General features: G+C 38.2%; 1 protein-coding gene across 3 annotated transcripts; it reads right to left on the bottom strand.

The window, feature by feature from the left end:
* Positions 1-55: 55 nt before the first annotated feature.
* rgs9a (regulator of G protein signaling 9a) lies at positions 56-20,568 on the bottom strand. Of its 3 annotated transcripts, XM_054760353.1 has the most exons (21): positions 19,294-20,568; positions 19,086-19,171; positions 17,673-17,713; positions 15,487-15,906; positions 13,988-14,099; positions 13,807-13,903; positions 10,730-10,780; positions 10,555-10,661; positions 10,345-10,396; positions 7,480-7,538; positions 6,711-6,787; positions 6,333-6,414; positions 5,255-5,317; positions 4,134-4,163; positions 3,957-4,018; positions 3,748-3,861; positions 1,935-2,050; positions 1,666-1,753; positions 984-1,122; positions 789-871; positions 56-507 (listed from the first exon to the last, which is right to left on the bottom strand). In XM_054760353.1, exons 4-21 carry the CDS (start codon positions 15,576-15,578, stop codon positions 348-350), a joined length of 1,584 nt encoding a protein of 527 aa, XP_054616328.1. In that variant the 5' UTR covers positions 15,579-15,906; positions 17,673-17,713; positions 19,086-19,171; positions 19,294-20,568; the 3' UTR covers positions 56-347. The 3 variants fall into 3 exon arrangements, with proteins under 3 accessions (XP_054616328.1, XP_054616329.1, XP_054616327.1); XM_054760354.1 differs by having other exon boundaries at positions 15,487-15,627; positions 19,086-20,568; XM_054760352.1 differs by having other exon boundaries at positions 19,086-20,568.
* Between the last annotated feature and the right edge of the window lie 3,178 nt (positions 20,569-23,746).

Consider the following 23,746-nt stretch of genomic DNA (forward strand, 5'->3'; position numbering starts at 1 on the left):
CTGTATATGGGAAAAGTTCCTTCCAGTCCATATCAAATGAAAACAATAACCATACTGGTAATATGGCCTCTTTAATCGTATTCTTTCTAACACATACACAACACAAGCATGAACGCGACTGGTCTTTTTCTTAATAAATTTGCATCTTGAGTGAATTGTCAAACATCATAGTGTACACTGCATATACTGTCAAGAGTAAAACAATAGCAACTTGAAGTATAGACACTAATCCTACTGTAGTCACCTAAAATGTACTGTGTGTGTGTGTGTGTATGCGTGTGTGTGTATGAGCTTGTATTTTGTTATCATTCTCTGCACAAACGCAGAGGTATAGTCTTTTTTCTACTTTATTGTTTCTTCCTGTCTATTTTGCTCATCACGGCCTTGACGTCAACAGGAACAGCGGCTGCAGCGGCCTTCGCCCTTTCCTCCTCTTCCTGCTTCCACAGGATGATGGGATGGATGCCTGCGCTTCGGCTGCGAGCGTTTTGCTCCAGCTGGGATGCGCTGCAGTGAAACATTAAGAGGATTCACGGAAATCAACGTATCTGACCCCCCCCCGGTGCAAAATAACTGAATTAGCTCTGCATCAGTAACGCTGTTATTTTTAACACGTTACTCCAAACATTGTTTCCTACTGATTTTTATTTGTTTAGTTTTTTTTGACCTAGTGTTTATTATATTCAGCTGTGGGAAGCCAGTGCTTCCACATACAGTATATACTGTACTATATACTGTACAGTATACTGTATGTAACGCTACAAGATGCGGTTGTTTTATCCACAAACCTGAAGTTATGAGCTCCTGGATTGAGTGCCTTCTTCTGGATGTCCTTGTACACGGGAGACTTGAGATAACGGAAGAAAGTATCCTGTAAGAATCACAGCACATAAGGATAAATGGATTATGTTCCCTTTCGTTAGATTAGATCCAAAGGCACAAAGCTGCTTTGACATTTTACCGTCCAAAAGAATGCAAATCACCTTTTTCATGAGCAGGAAGACGTGCGTCTGGGCAGCTTCCAGCACGTAGCGGTGAGGATGCTCCAGACCTTTCACCGTCAGACCCATTGTCCTGCCATCAATGTTGATCCAGCGGGGGGCACCGGGAGCCAGAAAGGTCCTGAGCGCAAAAAAACCCAACAATATTTTCAGAGAAAAAAATGTTAAAATAGTTGGAAAACAACTTCAATTTTACAAGAATAAAGTCAAAATATCAAAGAGAAAAAAGTTGAAATTTTACCAGAATAACCTTGTAATATTATAAGGAAAAACAATGTCATTGTTGGTGAAATAAAGTTGAAAGATTGAAGAAAAAAACATGTTTAAAAAAAAAGTTATAATTTTATGACAAACAAACAAAACAAAATAAAGTTGTGATTTTTAGAAAATTAGGTTGGGGAAAAAGTTATAATATTACAAGAAAAAAGTCAAAATATTATGGGAATAAAGTCATCATTAAAAAAGGTCCTGAGTGCAAAAAACCCCAACAGCATTTCAGTCAAAAGTAATTGTGTCATTACTGCAAAAAGAAGGTGTGGGTTAGACTCCCAATGTTGATAAACCATTGAATTTCTGTTGAAATTCTGTAAATGATAAAATTAGCTGTCAAATCTGTCTCCCCCTTCCTGACCTTCTTCCCAACCGGCCACATGTTCTGTCTTACTTGAAGATGGTTTCAGCTTTGGTGGACATGGAAGATGCAGTTCCCCACTTCAGCTCCTCGGCCGCTTCCCAAAAGGCCAAATTCTCTCCTGGAACACACACACGAGTCATAAAGTGTGACTCGGTGGCCCGGTGGCGACCACACGTCAGCCTCACAGTCTGGAGAGCCCAGTTTGCGTGTGTGTGCTTCCTCCTGGCACTCCCACTTCTTCTGACGTCCCAAAGACACGCCTGTGAGGCCGACTGAAGACAAAGCCACATCCAACGTACCACTGAACTCCTTCTTGAGGAAGATCTTGAAGTCGTCCCGGCCTCGGAGGTCAGTCAGCAGCTCAAACAAGCTGAAGGACCAGCGCTCCACACGCATCTTCGTCGGGACGTCCACCCTGCTCAAACGTACAAAAGCCTTCTTAAGTTGATCCAGCTACACCTGGGGCACGCAAAAAACAGCCATTGGCAGCCCACGGCTGTTTTTTTAATTCCAAAAATATTCCAAAAAAGTTGAAATTTAAAGAGAAAAAGTTGTAGTTTTAGGAGAATAACGGTGTACTATTATTACGAAAAGTAATATGATGACAAACAAAACAACAAATAAAGTTGTCATTTTTGGAAAATTTAAGCAGAAATGAAAAAAAAATGCTGTAATTTTAAGAGAATAAAATCAAAATATTAAGAAAAAAGTTGTATTTTAAAGAGACAATTGCAATTTTATGAGAATAAACTTGTCATATTACGAGAAAATATATATTGTATTATAGAGTTGAAATATTAAAGAAAATATATACACATACATACTGTACATATACTATATACCAGGGGTCACCAACGTGGTGCTCGCTGGCACCAGGTAGCCCCCACGACCACATGAGGTGCCCGCAAGCCTGCTTTTCATTCAGGTTTTCAGTTAATAATGAAAGAACAGTAGAAAGAAATGCATTGTGAAATACAACATGTGAGTTGTGGACACCAGCATTTTGTTCATGTTCTGGTAAAACAAGCATATTCACTTTGTTTGGGTTTAAAATAAGCTCTGAAAAGAAATGTTACAAAAATGAGTAGCTCTTGGCCATTTTCATTTTGTAAAAGTAGCTCTCACAAGGACAAACCTTGGTGACCCCTGGTGTATACCCTGCTCCAAAAAATAAAGGGAACACTAAAATAACACATCCTAGATCTGAATTAATAAAATATTCTTATGAAATACTTTTGTCTTTACATTGTTGAATGTGCTGGCAACAAAATCAATGGAAATCAAATTTATTAACCCATGGAGGTCTGGGTTTGGAGTCACGCTCAAAATGAAAGTGGAAAAACACCCCACCTGTTGTCTGTCCCATTTGTCAATCTGTGTTGCTTCCTAAGTGGACAGTTTGAATAACGGCGCAGCACTTTTGACTGAGTTCATCATTTTTGACTATATATACACACACACACAAATATATATATATATATATATATATATATATATATATATATATATATATATATATATATATATATATATATATATATATATATATTTTATATTAAGAGAAAGAAACAAAACAAAATAAAGTTGTAATTTCTGGAAAATCTAATTGGGGAAAAAAGTTACAATATTACAAGAATAAAGTCAAAATATTATGGGAATAAAATCAGAATTATGACAAAAACAAGTTTAAATAGTTGGAAGATTAAAAAAAACAATTATAATTTGACAACAATAAAGTCAAAATATTAAGAGAAAAAAGTAGCAATTTTGCCAGAATAAACTTGTAATATTATAAGCAACAAAGTAAAGTTATCATTTTTGGCAAATTAGCTTGGGGGGAAAAAGTGATAATATTATGGGAATAAAGTCAAAATATGATTGGAATAAAGTCATAATAATACAACAAGAACATTTCCAAAAAAAATATTTGGGAATCCCCCCCCCAAAAAAACAGGAAAAATGGAGAAAAAAAGAGCAAAAAGCGAAGTTGACGTGAATAATGTGCTTTTCCACCTAAGCTGAGATGCGTGACTTCTTAGCGGAACTCTTTTTCCACATTGTGCACACAGACGCATGAGAATCCTCATGAGAACGACGGCGTGACGCCCTCACCTTCTCATATTGAGATTCCAGTAAGAGTCGTCGTCCGTCTGCCAGGGGTTGCTGGGTAGGCACGGCGCCAAAAAGGGGTCATGGTTTTTATAAGTTGTGATGTACTTCACCAGTCTGTCGGCCACACAATCAACAATCACATTTCTCTTTCAACTCGTGCAATTCCTTTCCTTTGTCATAGTGAAACTATTTGCCGATGACGGACTTACGCCCCAAGAGAAACGCTGGATTTCACTTTGGACCTCATGATGGCTTGCTGGTAGAACATATTCTACAACAAAAGGCAAAATCACATCTTATTTTATCGTCACCTTTATTGCAATGTTGCACTTGGCTTTGCGTAAACTCCCACACTCAATACTCACGCACGCACGCACACTACTTACCATGCGTCTGTATTGGTCAAAGGGAATTTTCTGAAAGACAAAATACATCAAAAATACGAGAATCAAATGTAAAACTGGAAATATGAATACACTTCACAAATGGCTCATTTAACACAGAGCGGTGGTCAATAACTAAATATATTTGGTGTCCATTACAGTACTCTCTCATGACAAAAGTACCCCAAATTTAAGTTAAAAAATAAAAAAAAAGGAATACATTAAAATAAATGTTTATAATTATTGTTTTAAACGAATAACTAATTGAATAAATAAAAACAATGAAATGATTTAAATAGTTTCTATTGAATCAAAAAAGTCAATATAAACCTTAAATTAAATGAAATGCTTATTTTACAGTTTTAAATCAATAAATAATTGAACAAATAAAAAAAAGTATTAAATTAAATTCAAATAATTTAATTAAATGTAATTAAAATAATGAAATATAAACATTAAATGAAATTAAATGTTTAGTTATTTTTTAAATGGAATAATGGAATAAAAATTAAAAAAAATTATATTTTAACAAATGACTGCTTTAACACAGTGGTAATCAATAAGTATATTTTGTGTTCACTACAGTCCAAAATTCCCCCCAAATTAATTCCATATTTAATAAAAAATACTATATAAACTTTAAATTAAATCAAATTAAATGTTTACAATCATTGTTTTAAATGAATAAATAAATGCATAAAATATAACAAGAATGAAAAAATATCAATCTACACATTCAATTCACTGTAATCATGGATGAAATGAAATGAAGAAATAGGAAATGATGAACTCAGTGATAAAGCAGAACAGGCATTGCTGACCACAGCAAGGAAATCTAAGAGGGAGAGAAAAGACGGGGAATCAATGAGTGCGATTAGACTGAAATGAAGACAATACAATGATTACACTTGGTGTACAATTACACAAAAAGTTCTTTCAAATGCTCCATCACCTCCAAGGAGCAAGACTACGTCTTTTATACTTAAATCTGCACATTTGTCAGCAATAAAAAGTCTTGACGGCGACTAAGCAAGCAGGACGTTAGTACACGATGGCTGAGTGCTGGAAAAGAAATAGAATACCTGAGTGAGTGAGTGAGTGAGTGAGGGAGTACTGACCTGTACCTCATCTGTACTGGGATCCACGAGGCGGTCTGGCCAACTATCCAAAGCACTGTGAGTACGACGCTGGAAACATCCACAAATATACTACATACAATATACAGTATACACAGAATAGGAATATACAATATACAGAATACAGCATACAATATACAATATAGAGCATGGAGGAAAAGGCTTCTTGAGACGTCATCTGTACTTCTTTGAAGAAGGTGTCGGACGTTTCGCTCCTCATCCGAAGAGCTTCTTCAGCGAACTAATAAGTGCTGGTAGCCTAGGCCTTAAATACAGTAAGAGTGGGCGGAATTGGTGTGCCAACACCCTCCTCCTATTGGTTCCTTACACTAAGACTGGGCGGAGTAGTGGTATAATCCTATCCTGCCATTAGCACCTCCGATAAAAGGGAAGTGTCGCTCCCTGAATTGGGTATGAACGACTCTGATACTGGCTCGTTAGCATCTATTGTTCTGGCTCGGCCCTGGCTCCACCTCATTTGCAAGACTAAGAGCTGTGGGTTTTGGTCTCAGTGACCTGCTGAACACAGGGTCCAAATTAAACCTCAAACCACCATTCCGATTCACTGATGGGTTCTGTTGTTTGACAAAAATAGCTTCCTTTACTCCTCTTTCAAACCATCTGTTTTCTTTGGCCAAAATCTTTACCTCGCTGTCCTCAATAGATGCTAACGAGCCAGTATCAGAGTCGTTCATACCCAATTCAGGGAGCGACACTTCCCTTTTATCGGAGGTGTTAATAGCAGGATAGGATTATACCACTACTCCGCCCAGGCTTAGTGTAAGGAACCAATAGGAGGAGGGTGTTGGCACACCAATTCCGCCCACTCTTACTGTATTTAAGGCCTAGGCTACCAGCACCTATTAGTTCGCTGACAAAGCTCTTCGGATGAGGAGCGAAACGTCTGACACCTTCTTCACAGAAGTACAGATGCCGTCTCAAGAAGCCTTTCCCTTGATGGACAACTCCTGTACGACTGAGAGCCTACACAGACAAATATAGAGCATGTATACATGATGCTGATCATCTTACTGCTATTGTATTCGTATCATCAACAAACACTTACTGGTGGCCTGTTCACTGTCCAGTAGGCTCTTTCCTGGCAATCAAACACCACGCGATCTGGCTTCTTCCTCTCTCTACCCGCCCTGGCACATGCATGCACGCACGCACGCACACACACACACACACACACACACACACACACACACACACACGCGCGCGTGCAAAGATACTGTAGGTTGAAGTGGTACAACAAGTCCAAATATCAAGTATGACGCCAGTGAAGGACTTTTATTCATTCTAATTTCTTCCTCTTGTCTGTCCTTTGCTTTAGTCTTCACTCCAAACTCAATGCTTCCTACTTGTACTTGTACTATGCTACTGCTAAAATAACTCAATGCTACTTACTCGTGCTGGTGAAAAAGTGAATGGCATGACTTACTTGTACTGCTCGGTGGCCTGCATGACAATGAAGTCCCACTTGAAGTTCAGCCATTCATGAAGGTGGTTGTAATGTGCCTTAATAAAACACAGATGCACATTGCAAGATCAATACTCAGCCTCTACCTGTCTGTCTGTCTGTCTGTCTGTCTGTCTGTCTGTCTGTCTAAATCCAAGTATCCACTCATTCTTTAAAAGTCATGCAATACTGAAGGCCTTCATGATTGAATTGAATTTCTAAAGTGAAAGTTAAGCTATTGTAATTTATTAGAATGAACTGTAATTTCTACAATAAAAGTCGAAATTTTGTAGGAACACGGGGGCCACAACTGACCAAGCTGACGATTTTTTAAATTGAAATGTGTTATAATTTAATTTCCAAAGTGAAAGTCAAACTACTGTAGGAACATGTGACCATTAATTAATAAACTGACCATTTGATTTCTTTTATTATAATAGAGTTGAATTGTGATGTAAAAAAAGTCTAATAAAAAATGAAAATACTGCAGAAAGACAGTAGCACCACAATTTAGCAAACATAGTATTTGATTTCAATTGATTATGATTTTATGAATGTATAAAATCAAAGTGGGGATATTGTAGTGTGAACAATGGTGAGCATTCTAATGTACATTTGATTTCATTGATAAAGTTAACATGGTTGGAACATTGAGTCGTTTAACAGGATTGATTTATTCATAAAGCTGTAATAAAATGCAAATGAAACCTCGTATTTGGTACTGATATGAGTTTCCTGTACTACCATGTACCTGCTCGTACGGCTCCAACATGCCTTTCTTGCGGATGCTCCTCTTGGCCAGGTAAATGGCTGCAAAGCACAAGACGACAAAGTATCAGGAAGTATCGTCCAAAATCTGTCACATGCATCACTGTCAGAAATAACCACCTCTTCTTCATCACTTCTTCCCCGTGCTGCTAGTGATGAGAAATGATATACAGTGTAAGTGATATATAATCAATGATATATGATCAATGATATATGATCAATGACATGATCAGTGATATATGATCAATGACATATGATCAGTGATATATGTGATATATGATCAATGATATATGATCAGTGATATATAAGTGATATATGATCAATAATATATGATCAATGATATATGATCAATGACATGATCAGTGATATATGATCAATGACATATGATCAGTGATATATGATCAATGATATATAAGTGATATATGATCAATGATATATAAGTGATATATGATAAGTGATATATGATCAATGATATATGATCAGTGATATATGATCAATGATATATGATCAATGATATATATAAGTGATATATGATCAATGATATATGATCAATGATATATGATCAATGACATGATCAGTGATATATGATCAATGACATATGATCAGTGATATATAAGTGATATATGATCAATGACATATGATCAGTGATATATAAGTGATATATAATCAATGATATATGATCAATGATATATAAGTGATATATGATCAATGATATATGATCAATGATATATGATCAATGACATGATCAGTGATATATGATCAATGACATATGATCAGTGATATATGATCAATGATATATAAGTGATATATGATCAATGATATATGATCAATGATATATAAGTGATATATGATAAGTGATATATGATCAATGATATATGATCAGTGATATATGATCAGATATATGATCAATGATATATGATCAGTGATATATGATCAGTGATATATGATCAGTGATATATGATCAATGATATATGATAAGTGATATATGATAAGTGATATATGATCAATGATATATGATCAATGATATATGATCAGATATATGATCAGTGATATATGATCAGATATATGATCAATGATATATGATCAGTGATATATGATCAGTGATATATGATCAATGATATATGATAAGTGATATATGATCAATGATATATGATCAATGATATATGATAAGTGATATATGATAAGTGATATATGATCAATGATATATGATCAGATATATGATCAGTGATATATGATAAGTGATATATGATCAATGATATATGATCAGTGATATATGATCAGTGATATATGATCAATGATATATGATAAGTGATATATGATCAATGATATATGATCAATGATATATGATCAGTGATATATGATAAGTGATATATGATCAGTGATATATGATCAATGATATATGATAAGTGATATATGATAAGTGATATATGATCAATGATATATGATCAGATATATGATCAGTGATATATGATAAGTGATATATGATCAATGATATATGATAAGTGATATATGATAAGTGATATATGATCAATGATATATGATCAATGATATATGATCAGATATATGATCAGTGATATATGATCAGATATATGATCAATGATATATGATCAGTGATATATGATCAGTGATATATGATCAATGATATATGATAAGTGATATATGATCAATGATATATGATCAATGATATATGATAAGTGATATATGATAAGTGATATATGATCAATGATATATGATCAGATATATGATCAGTGATATATGATAAGTGATATATGATCAATGATATATGATCAGTGATATATGATCAGTGATATATGATCAATGATATATGATAAGTGATATATGATCAATGATATATGATCAATGATATATGATCAGTGATATATGATAAGTGATATATGATCAGTGATATATGATCAATGATATATGATCAGTGATATATGATCAATGATATATGATCAGTGATATATGATCAATGATATATGATCAGTGATATATGATCAGATATATGATCAATGATATATGATCAGTGATATATGATCAATGATATATGATAAGTGATATATGATCAATGATATATGATCAGTGATATATGATCAATGATATATGATCAGTGATATATGATCAGATATATGATTAATGATATATGATCAGTGATATATGATCAATGATATATGATAAGTGATATATGATAAGTGATATATGATCAGTGATATATGATCAGTGATATATGATAAGTGATATATGATCAGTGATATATGATCAATGATATATGATCAGTGATATATGATAAGTGATATATGATAAGTGATATATGATCAGTGATATATGATCAATGATATATGATCAGTGATATATGATCAGTGATATATGATCAATGATATATGATCAGTGATATATGATCAATGATATATGATATATGAGTACGACCCAGCGGTGCTCCAAACTATGCACATGTACGCTCATTTCACTAAACCAGGTCAAATACAAATATAAGGCATTCAGAGGATGCATTCAAAGACGTTGTCATGCTTTGTAGTATTGTACACTGGTCACTAGGTGTCAGTAATCTTACTGTAATGTTGGCTGAGACACACAAGCACCAGACTTGATGGACGGAACAACAGGCTTTTATTGGCATCCCGTATTTAGGAAGTGGTCAATAGGTTTTCTATGCTCTAACTACCAAAATATTCCATTTATAAATAAGGACAAGCAATAAAGCTTGTAGAATCTTCCAAGTGTAGACTTGTGCTACCAAAAACATGTCCCACGTAGGTAAGTTCAATCCAAATCAAAGGGTTTATGCTTTAGTGAGGTTTTATTGCCCGTGTTGCATGCAGGTACCCACCATAGTCAGTGTCGTCTGCGACCCATTTCTGCGTCGGCCAGAAGTACGGAGTCTGAAAAGGTACAGTAGAGTGAAGTAAGAATCAAGTAAGAAAGCCATGTTTTCAGAGGTTCCACCACTATGCACAGCAATAGATGGCTCTGTCCTTCACAGTATTATATCATCTAGCACTTCCCACCTGACTTGAAAACAATTGCATTTGCTTGTCACCTGGAAGCGATAAAGGCTGCTGTCATTGCACAGCACCAGCTTCTTGTGGTTCTGCAGGGCATAGACGTAACCGTAGGCCACTAGCATGGTGCCAAACACCTGAGCTTCTACAAAGGAGAGAAACAGTCAAGACGGATATGGACGTCATGTCTGCTAGTCTTCATACTGTATCTACCTTCTGCAGTCACTTGCATCTTGTTAGCGATCCATGACACCATGTCTTTGCCTGTATCGGTGCACACATGATTATGCACAACCTCACTCACGTAAACGCTCTTTCACTTCAGGTGGATGTTTTAATGTGATGTTTCTTCACACTTAGAGGACAATCTTTCATTTCATGAGCGTGAATCATTACAGCAGGGGTCACCAACGTGGTGCCCACGGGCACCAGGTAGCCCCCACGACCACATGAGGTGCCCGCAAGCCTGCTTTTCATTCAGGTTTTCAGTTAATAATGAAAGAACAGTAGAAAGAAATGCATTGTGAAATACAACATATGAGTTGTGGACACCAGCATTTTGTTCATGTTCTGGTAAAACAAGCATATTCGCTTTGTTTGGGTTTAAAATAAGCTCTGAAAATAAATGTTACAAAAATGAGTAGCTCTCGGCCATTTTCATTTTGTATAAGTAGCTCTCACAAGGACAAACCTTGGTGACCCCTGACCTACAGCATGCTTCATAATTGCTGCATCTCCTGCTGTGGCTGGATGCCAAGAAAAAGCAACAAAATGCAGAAACATTGATTCAGCTTTAAAAGTTTTTTTACAATGTTAAAAGGTTCTGCTCCAAATTACACCTTAAATAAATGCAATTATTTGATTATTATTTATTTAATGAACAAAAGGAAAGAAAACAATCTCAACTCCAACCCAATCCCACCTGCGGGATGTTTTAAAAATAGAATTTAACCAGAAAACAAAAAAACCCCCAAAATTTACAAGAATAAAGTCAAAATATTAAGAGAAAAAGTGGTAATCTAACGAGAAAAGTCATAGTTTTCGGAGAATAACGTTGCAATATTATGAGGAAAAATCATTTTAGTCGCATAAAGTTGAAAGATGCCACAAAAAAAGACTTTATTTTAAGTCTTAATATAGAATAGAATAGAATAGAATAGAATAGAATAGAATAGAATAGTTAAAAATATATATTTTTTAAAAGTTGTAATACTATGAGAAGCAAACAAAACAAAACAAAGTTGTTTGTTTTGGAAAATGAGGTTGGGGAAAAAGTTATAAAGGGAATAAAATCACAATAAAAAGTTTAAAAAGTTATGAAGATGATTTCATAATAAAGTTGGTCAATTAAAAAAAACAAACAGCAAAAATGTCAAAAAGAGCAAATATGAACAGGATGCTGCGTCCCCTCCTGGACTGTACGTGGCAAAGCTGGCATGAATTAGGGTGTATAGAAGCTGTTAGCATACATCTCCATGTGCTGCTTTACAATATCAAAGCGGCCAAGTTGCATCCTTTCACTTTTCACCACGTGACCCTTGCTGGGATGAAGTTTGGACACGCCTGAGCTCAGCTAAGCAGCCATCAGCGTTAAAAGCGGAATCTAAAGCAGCGCCAGGTGCTACAGCCGAGCATACGGTGGATAAGATGACCTTTCCCTCACTGGTCTTTGACCCGATTAAAAAGCCACTTTGTGCGTCTCATCCAATCAGGGGCTTCCTTATTTAGCCTGCGGCGGCGATGACGGCTTAGACGACAAAGACAGCTTGTGTTCCCACCGGGCTTGTTAGAATGCAAGGAAAAGGCATGGAAAGCAAAGTCGGCCGGACGTTTCTGTTTTGAAACAATAAATTTTGGGTGGGATTGGTCCTGCCGCCACGTCACCATCACACGCGTCTCCTTCACCGCGTGCTTCCACGCCAGTCTTCCTTTTCTTCGTGCTGTCTGTCTGTTTGATGAAAGCATGCTGTGATTTTTATGATATCTTTTGAATATTTAAGTGTATTGACGTAATCATAAAAGCATGCATCTGCTTATCCTGTTCAGGGTCGGGGGGGGGGGGGTGGAGTTACGCCGCTGACGACAGCCTCGCCCACTTTGTACGCACAATTGTTACACAAGCGAGTACTTTTAACATACTGTATCTGTTTTTTTTTTTTTTTACATATTTTCCAACTGCAAGCTGTATAAAGTCTAACACTTCATGGATGTAAACACGTCTGATGTATTTGTGTAATTAGTAGGCGTGGAACGGCACACGGTCAGCATGGGCCAAAACAGTTAGCATGAGGGAGCTAACAATGCACATAATGGGACACACCTATGAAAACACCTCCAACAAGGTTTTGTGGTTTTCTATCCATGCTGCGAGCACATTCATCATAGCATGGAATACTTCCTTCGGGGCTGCATTAATGTCACATAGCAACATAGAAAGGAAGGCTACACTAGCGTCAAAAACACAAACACAGCAGCAGTGGCGGCAGCTCCAATATGTAGCGTTACCTTTGGCTAGTTGCTAGCCGGTGTGGTGTGGCGAGGTGTCACTACGCCAGTAAAGTAGTCCTTGGGCATAACAAGGACTACTTGTTACTAACAATAATAATAACAATGTGCTTAATATGCAGCTCACGTTATGGAAATGGAGCCTTGTTGCCGCTTTTTGGAGGGTTTTTCACAAGGCTTTCTAGGCGGAATTACTGTGTCCTGTTACATGCCTTCTTAGCTGCCTACAAGTCATAATATTACCTTTGATCAAGGCCAAAGGTCACACAAGTCCCCGTTTTGATAGCTGTCTCAGGTAACGGCTGTTACGACAGAGTATTAAAATAATCTGAGATTTCGAGAATAAAGTGGTAACTTTATGTTACAGGCTTTGCCTGAGACGGCTATGAAAAGGGGGGGGGTAAGGAAGGCGGACGTGAGATGATGCTAACCCATGCCAATCTGTTTGTGCTCAAGTGCTCTGTTTTGCTGCCACGTTATGAATAAAAGCTTGCCTGTAGTGAGAGGAAGGTTTCCTTCCTTCCTAAAGCGCTATGCTCTAGTTTCCCTCTGACACGCACGACACCATCACACCTCATATTAACACTTTATTCTCAAAATCTCAATTCAATGCGGCCCTAATACTAAAATGATCATTACTGTCTCTAAAATGTGTTTGGTGTTAACATTTTTGGGTGTCTGAAGTGGATTTCCATTCTTTTCTATGGGAAAATTAGCTTTGGTTAGAGTCGGTTTTGGTTTGAGTCGTACCTTCTGGAAGGGCTGAATGGCGTAGAGTATTTTACCTGCTATGATATGCGGAATGGTGGTGACGTTGAGTTTCTGTTCGGAGCCCTTCAGCCCGTCTTTTGGGTCCTGCATGGCAACCACCATGGCCTCCAACTGGGAAGGACCAGCAGAGATTGGTATCACGGAAATCACCGAGGGCACATTTAGGCACACAGCTCATTGATGACGATCACCCACCTTTTTCAGGCAATGCAAACGCGGGCGAAAATGCTCTCCCCGGTCCGGACGGGCTGTTCTGATTGTCATGTTTGGAAATGGATGACAACCAGATGCAGAGAAAGAAAATCCTCTGGTAAAAGTTGACAAGAATAGGAACGTTGGAAAGAGAGAAGCGTACGCAGGGAAAGGAGAGCTTGGTGCTGCTGGGGATTGTTAAGCAGCAGGGAAGGATGGATTTAGCCGCCAATCACATGCAGGAAGCTCTCATCCCTAAACACGTAAAGCCTGTCCAACACAAACCCTGACAAACTGTTCACGCGTGTAAGTTCCAAAATAGCAGCACATGTCTTACTTTCATCTTAAAGCCACTACAAACTTGTTAGAAATCTTCATATTTCAAGATCTTCCCCAGGTCACATGGTTCCAGCACCACATATCCACCCCTTGCACAGCCGCCTCCCAAGCATCTTCCAAAACAAAATACACTGGAGATTTCAAAAATAAAAGTTGTACATTTACAAGAAAAAAGTCGTCAATTTACTTGGAAATGTACCGAAATAAGTTGTAAATGTACGAGAAAAAATGTTGTATATTTACCAGAATAAAAGTCACACATTTATGATTTACTTTTAGTCAATTTATGATTTTTTTTACGAGAAAAATTTACAAATATAAAAGTCATACATTGACAAGAAAAAAGGCATACATTTATGACTTTTATTCATGTAAATGTAAGCCTCTATCTGCCTTCTATCTGGGTAAGGAAATTGACAACTTTTTATTCTCATTTACAAGGGTATAAAAAATATCCGCTTTATATCAGAAAAAAAAAGTTTGATATCTTCAAGCAGAGAGTTATATATTTTTAGGAAAGCAACTTCATTATAGTACAATTACAACTTGTTTCACTAAAAACTATATATTCATGTGAAATATGAATATTAGTGAAAACAGGTCAACCTTTTCATCAGAATAATTGTAATAATAATAAATGTAATATTACATTTTTTTCTAAAACTATATTCATGTAAAATATAATTTATCATAAAAAAGGAAAACCATCACAGTAATTTAATAATATTCCATTTAATAATTGAGATATATATTTTTATAAATACCAAAGTGGTATTAAAAAAACAAGTTGGTCGCCCTTTGAAATGAACAAAGAGAGCCAGCTCGTAATCAGACTATCAAACCTGAGAGACAAAGTTGTATTTTACAAAAATAACATTGTATTTTAGATGTAAGATGAAAACGTTTGTAAAATAATAATAATAATAATAATAATAATGAAAAGTTCTGACATTTCCCCTAAGTTCTAACATTGTTTATTTGAAGAAATGCATATTTCTTGAAAAGGGTTCTAAAGAGTACTAATACACCTTTGTAGGAGTGCTTTAGATGATTAATGGATGCATGTATATTATTGCTTTATCTTCATAGCCCATAAAACGACTTATTCGGCATCTTAGAGAATGCACGAGCCATTTTGGGTCCTGACCCTAAATAAGAGGTACCTGAGTGACTTTTTGTTGAAACACGCGTGGTTCTGCAGACATCCGCCAGAGGGCCCTGCAGCTCCATCTTGCAGGCTGTGACTTCGCCACATTTAAGGGGCCTCCTGGATGCAATGAGTCCACTTTGTGCTGTGCTGTTAGCTGGTATGATGAAAAGCATGACTTTTCCATTCAATTGGAGACTGATCAAAATAATAACTAACTGGACGCGCCACTACCGCCACCAATCACTGCTCCACAGCGCAGAAACACACCAACCTTTTGGGCAGGCGCAACTTATTATAGAGCCTGCTGGCCGTACCTCCTAATCACACTCTTTTGTATCCAACAGGGGAACACATTTGATGTGGTGGGGGGGTTTGAGGGTATTTGAGTCCACATTCAATCCTGCTGAATACAACGAACCCAGTGAACTCCAGCCTGCGAAGTTAACAGAAGTCACGTGAATGTGCAATGTCATCCATCCATCCGTTTTCTATGCCGCTTAATGACAATGAAGGAGGAGATATGCGAGACATGGCGGCAAGACGAGCTACAGGCCATGAAGTCACGCTGATGAACGATGGACAAACACAACAACTGCCACTATGCCCCCCAGCACTTTATGCCCTTTAGGTACTGTGATACCAGGATACCACGTTGTTGCGTCGTCATTCCTCCGCACAAGCAAACATTGGTCACGCCGCTTGCAGCGAGAGCGGATGTGATGAAAAATGGAATGCTCCTAATGTGTCACACGCACCTGTGCGGGCGAGACGTATGGGACGAGTCTGCGGGCTTATTGACGGAACAATGTGTCAAACGGCACGTGCGGAGCTGCTCCACGGATTGCGCCCCTGCGCGTGATTGATGGCCAGGCGGCATAGTCCAATTTGCATGGGCTGATTGGGAGAATCCAATCAACCTGACAGGGAGGGGGTGGGGGGCGGGGGCAAATGAAGAGAATCAAGTAGCCGCAAATCTCCCGTGGTCGTGTTCAAACCGGCACGCGTCCGCTTCATAGCTGATATCATGTGCCGCGTTACGGCCTTCCACCCCTCGCAGACACCGTATGACTTCACGACTCAACCAAAGGCTTTCTTCTTCACTCGTCACCCTCAATAGCAGCGACCCGCCATCATCAAAGCACCCGCCTCTATCTGGCTTCCATCAGCCGCACAGGAGGCTTTGACCTGGATCCGGGCCACCGGGGGACAAACGGAACACGCTTCATTGTCAGTGCTGCTCATTCGGTCCAGTGAAAGTGTGTGTGTGTGTGGAGGGGGGGTGGAATGATGACTTGATTTGGGACAATATGAGCCCTTTGGTTGGGTAAAAATGTGAAGGTAAAGTAGAGAGATAAAAAAACAGGAACAATAGAGACCAGAGTTCTGACAATGTGGCCCCCAGGACAATGTACCCTTTCACGGACGCAAACCCAAAACAGGGTTTTTTACCCCCAAAACAACATTGCCTCGTAGTGCTTGCTTTAGCGCAGGGGTGTCCAGGCTTTTTCCTAAAGAATCAAAGGATGCAAGGGGCCACTGATATGCACTACTTGTAGATAGTTATACAGTATACATATGTATTTTTATACAAGTATACTCACTGTAGACATTTGTTTTTATTTTGTAAAACAGGTTGTATATAAAATGGATGACATATATAGTGGATATATTTAAATGCAGAGCAACGTCTTGAGTTAGTATTTCAGCTTTTGCTCTTTACATTGGGCCTTTTTTGTTCTATTTTTCCCATTTTTGTTGTTTTTTTTTGTTCTATCTTATTTCTACAATGTGTCACAGGCCAAAAAATAAATGAGCCGCGCGCCGCAAATGTCCCCCGGGCCACACTTCGGGCACCCCTGGTTTAGCTCAGGGCACGGAGGCACCAAAAATGAGAAAACGAAAAGCAACGTCAGGAGACAATGACAGCAACAGAAATGTCACCTGCTTATCTCCGATTCAGAGGGGAGAAAATAAGAGCACGAAAAGCAACAGCAGCAAAAAGAACAACGATGTGACCTGCTGGTGCTTGCTTTAGTGGCGTTTCAAAGGGGACAGACGGGAGAGGAAAATAGAGGAGAAAAAGCAACAGCGGACAAGACCAACAGAATCCCATGCTAGCGCTTGGTTTAGCTCAGTTTAGATGGGGAAAGACGGAGAGAAAACAGAGTACAAAAAGCAATCAGAGCAGACAATCATTACCTGCGAGTCCTTGCTTTAACGCCATTCACGAAGGGACACATCTGGAAAACATACACAACCAAATGTGTTTTAGCATTGTTTCAATTTAAATGTGTGTGTACATATACTGTATATATATAATTAGACAGAAAACAAATTAGATTAAATTAGCATGTTTTGAAATTAAATTAATGTTTATTACTGAAATGAATGTAATTATTAAATTAGAATTCTTTAAATTAATTGTAATTAAAAATGTATTATGAAATTAGAAGTCAATTAAATTAAATTACATTTCTTTTCTGTCAAAATCTTCTGTTGAAAAAACACAGAAATACAAATTCAATCAAACTAAACTAACCTAATTAAAATTCAATTCAATTTCTGCTAGTCATTGGTTTAACGCCATTCAGGAAGGGACAGAGCTGGAAAAAACAGACAACAAAAACCAATATCAGGCCAGTGCTTGCTTCCGTTCAATTAAAAAAGGGGACAGACGAGATGAAATAGAGCAGAAATCAATAGCAGAGGACAACAGCGACACCTGCAGTTTGTGCTTGGTTGCGCTTTGTTTAAGAGGGGCCAGACCGAGAAAAAACGGAAAACAAAAACAATCTGACCTGGTAGTGCTTAATTAAGAGGGGACAGACACAGTGGAAATGGAGAAAAAGCAGCATTAACTGATGGAATGAACCCCCACCTCCACGTTTATTACAGTCAGTGACAAAGTTTTATTTCTCATCTCATTATAGCTTTTTTCTTGTTTGTTTTTTTCTTTCAATATTTCAACTTTTTAACTTATGTATCATGTATGTATCATAAGAGATGTACGTATGATAATATTTTCACTTCATTATCATAATATTATCATTTTAACCCAACCTCATTTCCCTAAAAATGATTTCCTTTAAAAATGTCTTGTTTAATTGTACGCACTTTGGACACCCGTACTTTAGATTGATATTTTTCCAAAATGTTCGAGGCTCCCTTCATGAACTTTTCCATCCAGTGTATTTTCTATAGCGCTTATCTCGTTTTGGGTCACAGTGGGGGACGGCGGCTATCACAGTGTGAGGTATCCAGTGAGAGGCCCCAGATTGAAGTATTTCAGTGACTATTCGGTGAAACTTGCATGTCCAAAACATTCAAAGTGTGTGATGTGTGTTGTTTTTGGACAACATTTCCATGTTTTCCTTTTTTAAAAGTACCAGTTCGGGCATCGTTTAAACACCGGCACCGTTTCAAAAGTAGCAATTTGGCAGCGGTATGGCGGTAATATGTAACCGATAGCCAACCCCACTCAAACACCCACCTTTCATTTCGCTCTAAATGTTTCATTGATTACATGCAAAATCTATGAGGCGCCCTTGAATAATGAAGCAGAATGGAATGTTTTTGAGTTTGCAGTTGGGGGAAAAAAAGCTGATCACAAACCTTTGATGGATTATTGTTGCTGCCGTGAGTTTTTCCTTATTCTTTTGCAGTGTTAGCTACAGAAGATGCTCTCCGTGCTGAGTGCTCTTGACAAGGAAGGAAGGAAGGAAGGAAGGAGGGATGGAGGGAGGGAGAAATGAAAGTGGCTGCAGCGGTGAGGTGATGATATACTAATCACATTCTCATTAACGACTTGTGCAAATCTCACCTAAAAAGAATAAAGACTTCATAATGGAGGGATAAGAGGTAGTCGTGGAGGACCTACACAAGGAGCTCCTCATGTGGCCTTCATCGTGTTTTTTAAAACAAAAACATATCTCCAAACATCAATTCAGTTACTTTTAAACTCCACCAAATAACATTTGATATTACATAACGTTATTCACCACTGACATGTTTTTTAACCCTGACAGTTTGCTGGTGATGTAAACTGGTTAGTAAACTACTGACACAAATTAAGAGAACAAAGGGATGAGAGGAACGGAAGGTCTACACGCGAAGAGCTCTCTGTGTATAAAATGTTATTCTGTTTGTCATCATGCCAGAATAATTCTACAAAGAGCTCCAATATGTTTTACAACACTGTATCTGATGCACTACTGACATCGGACAAAACCGTTTTGACCCTCAAGCGACTCCGTATTGAAAAAGAATTTGGCTATGTAGCTTGCTAGCTAGCTACCGACACAGTGTAGAGATGTACACATACGCAAGATAACATTAGTATCCATCCATCCATCCATCCATTTTCTATACTGCTTGTCCTCATATGGATGATTAAACTACCGCTTAAACTTAATTCAAGTGTGCTACATGAGCTTTAATTAACGAGTGTCGTATTTAGGCCCCAGCCATGTCACGTGACAACAAAGTGCATTATGGGGCATGCAGTATAATTTTAACGTATGCGTCACTGGCCAGTTGTGACATCAAAAACATGTTTTTTGGTACAAATAAAAGTAAATCACACTTGGTCTGCTTCTCAGGGTTAGAAGGCAATGTTAGAAAAATAATAAATGTATTACAATTGCTTGAGCAACCCTTAAAAATGCCCTCACAGGTTGTTGGTCATGTAAGCTCATGTAAACTACTGACACAAATTACAGAACGTGGAGGAGGGATAAGAGGCATGGAGGGTCTACATGAAGAGCTCTTGTCCCACTAAAGTGTAGGTCTTCATTTTCTAGTTGTCATCATGCCAGTATATATCTATGTATGAAGAATATAGTGTACAGTACTAGTACAGTATTAACGACTGACATAACAGACCCTCAAGAGCTGCCAGATTCAGGAAGAAATTAGTCATGCGCGCTTGCTTGCTAGCGAATTAGCGACACGGTGTAGAGAATGCATACGCATGATAACATTAGTTTGAAATCGGTAATTAAAAAAAACAACAACATTGTTTTGGGTTATCAAACTACCGCTTGAAGTTGGTTCAAGCGTACTACGTGAGCTTTAACGAGTGGTATAGGTACTCAGTACTACTCACTGCCGGCCATGTCACGTGACACTACAACTATTGCAGTGCATTATGGGGCTTGTAGTATTATTTTGGCGTACACTTCACTGGCCATCTTACATGTAAAAATAAATTTTGCAGTTCAAATAAAAGTGAATCACACTTGGTCTGCTTCTCAGGGTTTGAAGGCAATGTTAGAAAAATATTAAATGTATTAGAATTGCTTGAGCAGCCCTTAAAATGCCGTATGTATCATTTCTTTATAGTGTCGTTTTAGGATTACAACTAGCTCTTTGTTTTGCCTTTTGGAATGGTTTGCACTAAAGGAAAAAGCCAATACTTTTAGTCTCTGCAGCTAGTACTTGAATTTTCTTGCATTTGAATTCATCTGTAACATTATGGTGTTTAGTTGCAGATTTGCACAATAAATGTTCTCAAAACTACATACCAGTTCCTTGGGCCCTTTGTAGCCTGTTCAGAAATGATTCCATTATCATTCATATGCCAAATAATTTATTGTAATTTATATCGTTATCACAAGAGGCTGTATTTCTTAATAGGGATTTTAGGCCATCCTATCCCACTCAAATGCAAGCCTCACAGATGACCTTTTTGTTTCGCCGCTGCACTTTGTTTGAAGCTTCCAAGCAGCCTGCACCGCATTAAGCGCCTCTCCAACATCAAGGTGGTGCGGTTAGCCAGATTAAAGCGTACAGCTCGGCACGCCGGCTAATAGATTAAATAGACAGGTATTCACAGCCCAAAGCAAAGCAGCTGGGGGGGGGATTAGCGAGACTTCACCATATCTTTCCGTCAAAGGCGAAGCAGGGGCGCCATTTGTTGCTGTAGCGTAAGACGAAATTGTAACGTTGGCAACTTTGACTTGACATTGTAGACTCGCTCATGCACACGTACATCAACACAGTGGAAATCATAGATACAGTAGAGCGGTGCCTTGGTTAACGTCATTAATCCCTTCCAGAAGGTCAGACTCAAAGCAAAGCAAGTTTTTCCATAGAAAAGAATGTAAATCCAATTCACTCGTTCCAGTCACCCAAAAATGATAACACAAAATACATTTTAGAGACGATAATTATAGTTTTACATGCAAAAAGCATTCCAAATAACAAATGAATTCAAATTCAACATCATTTTTAGTTTTGTTGGAAAAACCCCCACAAACTCATCAATTACAAAATAAACACATTATTCTGCTGCAAAGTAAATATCAATGTTCTAGAACAAAAAATGGGCCGCTGCCGGGAGTGACGTGGTGGAAATGTGCCAGCGAGGATGCCGTACAGGGTGTGTGGTGACGTGTGCTATGTTTGAACACGCTACGGTAAGTTTGAATGCTTATGTTTTCTTGTTAGAAGCAGAAATGTTATTGATGTAAAATGAGACAGTGTCACCCTCCATGCGCCGCCGGGTTGGTAGACTGGAGCAGATGTGTGTGAACCACTCTTGTCACATTTAAAACCACGGTCTTCTCTTTGTCGTAAAACTGGGCGGCCTTGCACCCTTGTCTCAGAACGGTCCGTCACCTGTCTCTTTTGTGCCGTCCATGTGTTTCTTACGTGGTGTATCTCTCTCTAGCGCAGCAAATCTCATACAAACAAACGCTGTTGCTCTAAAATGGCGCCTGCGGCCCACAATATTAGTATCACAAGATTTCGTCTTGGGCGCGTGATTCAAGATGGCGGCGTAAACCGGACGGTATTTTTGACGCTAAACAAGCGGGCGAACGCAAGCCAAGGCAAAAATTTGGGATGTTAAGTGAAAAAAAGAGTTGCCTTTGATGAGAGCTCGGCATGGATCCTTTGCATGTACTTACACACTCGACAGCGAGGAGGACGTGGAGGAGCGTGGAAGAGCGTAGCGTGAAGAAGTTTACGCATTGTAGGGAAACTTTAATGCATGCACCCGCACGCACCCACGTGCACACGTGTGCACACACACAGTTCAGTTCCAAATGTGAAAAGTGTAAATACACTGCTCAAAAAAATATTAAAGGAACACTTGGAAAACACATCAGATCGAAACTGGGGGAAAATGATGTTGAATATGTTTCCTGATAATAAGTGGGTGATGTATTAGTAACAAAATGATGCCACATCATTTGATAGAAATGAAAATGATCACCCTATAGAGGGGGGAAATCAAAGACACCCCAAAAATGAAAGTGAAAAAATGATGCAGCACACTGGTCCATTTAGCTAAAATGTCATTGTAGCAACTCCAAATGACAATCATTTGGAGTTGCTACAATGACATTTCCCCAGCTTAGATCTGATGTGTTTTCCAAGTGTTCTTCTCATTTTTTTGAGCAGTGTAGTTCCTGGTGTTATATTTGCAAATAAATTATTTTGATGTAAAACAACCCTTTTTGTGTTGTTTATGTTGTGATGTAGTTGTTTACATATTTGAGCTTTTGCGAAAGCAAAACGTATTTGTGTCAAAGTGAAAGTTATGCTTCAAACGTATCTTTTCACAAAAAGCTGCTTTTCTCCCTGTTTTAGTTGGGAACTGATATTTTCCTGAAACTTACCTATGTTCTACTGCTGATTACTAGCAGTAGAAACAAAGATGATGATGATGATGAAAGGTGGGAGTCTAATCTTTCTTTTGTAGGTTCCATGCTTATAGAAGACAATATTCCGTGTGCCTTGAAAGATCAGCCAAAATGGTCTAAAATGTCCGCTGCTGAGGGGGTTGAATTTTGACAAATGGCTGGGATTGAATGAGTAAAGCAACATTTAATATAGTTGACCTTCTTCATACTCCTCCCTAGCTCCTTTTCCAAAGCTTCCTCCCTAAAACGTACTGCATTCTTCTCGGCTGTGCTGCTGTCAAGCTGTCTACCTACGGTGGTTTTGAGACAAAAAAGTGTTTGCTTAGCCCCACTCGCCTCTACTCTTCCAACTGGCATCAAAATGCGCCAACAAGTTTGCCACAATTTCACAAGGCGCACATACATCATGGGATGACATGAAATGATGCGATAAATGAGATTAGCGCTGCAGTTTGCGTCACACTGGGAACACCTTTCAGGGTGTTTTTCATACATCGGCCAGGCGTTTGCTGGGCTTCCTAATGAATTGTCCAGCGAGTGTAAATTAATTTGTCGCCTCGTTGCGATGACGGAACAATTTTGCAAATGATACGCATGAAAAGAAGCATAAAATCATCATTGGCGTCG

Source organism: Dunckerocampus dactyliophorus, chromosome 18 (genome assembly GCF_027744805.1).
Source record: "Dunckerocampus dactyliophorus isolate RoL2022-P2 chromosome 18, RoL_Ddac_1.1, whole genome shotgun sequence".
NCBI classification, from domain to species: domain Eukaryota; kingdom Metazoa; phylum Chordata; class Actinopteri; order Syngnathiformes; family Syngnathidae; genus Dunckerocampus; species Dunckerocampus dactyliophorus.

Excerpts from the sequence above, each read along its gene's own strand:
- rgs9a (XM_054760353.1), bottom strand. The coding sequence starts at position 15,578 with ATGTGGCGAAGTCACAGCCTGCAAGATGGAGCTGCAGGGCCCTCTGGC. Across the intron at positions 6,415-6,710 it reads CAGGCCACCGAGCAGTACAA|GGCGGGTAGAGAGAGGAAGA; the intron begins GTAAGTCATGCC and ends TGCATGTGCCAG. Across the intron at positions 2,051-3,747 it reads TGGAATCTCAATATGAGAAG|GGTGGACGTCCCGACGAAGA; the intron begins GTGAGGGCGTCA and ends ACGTTTGAGCAG.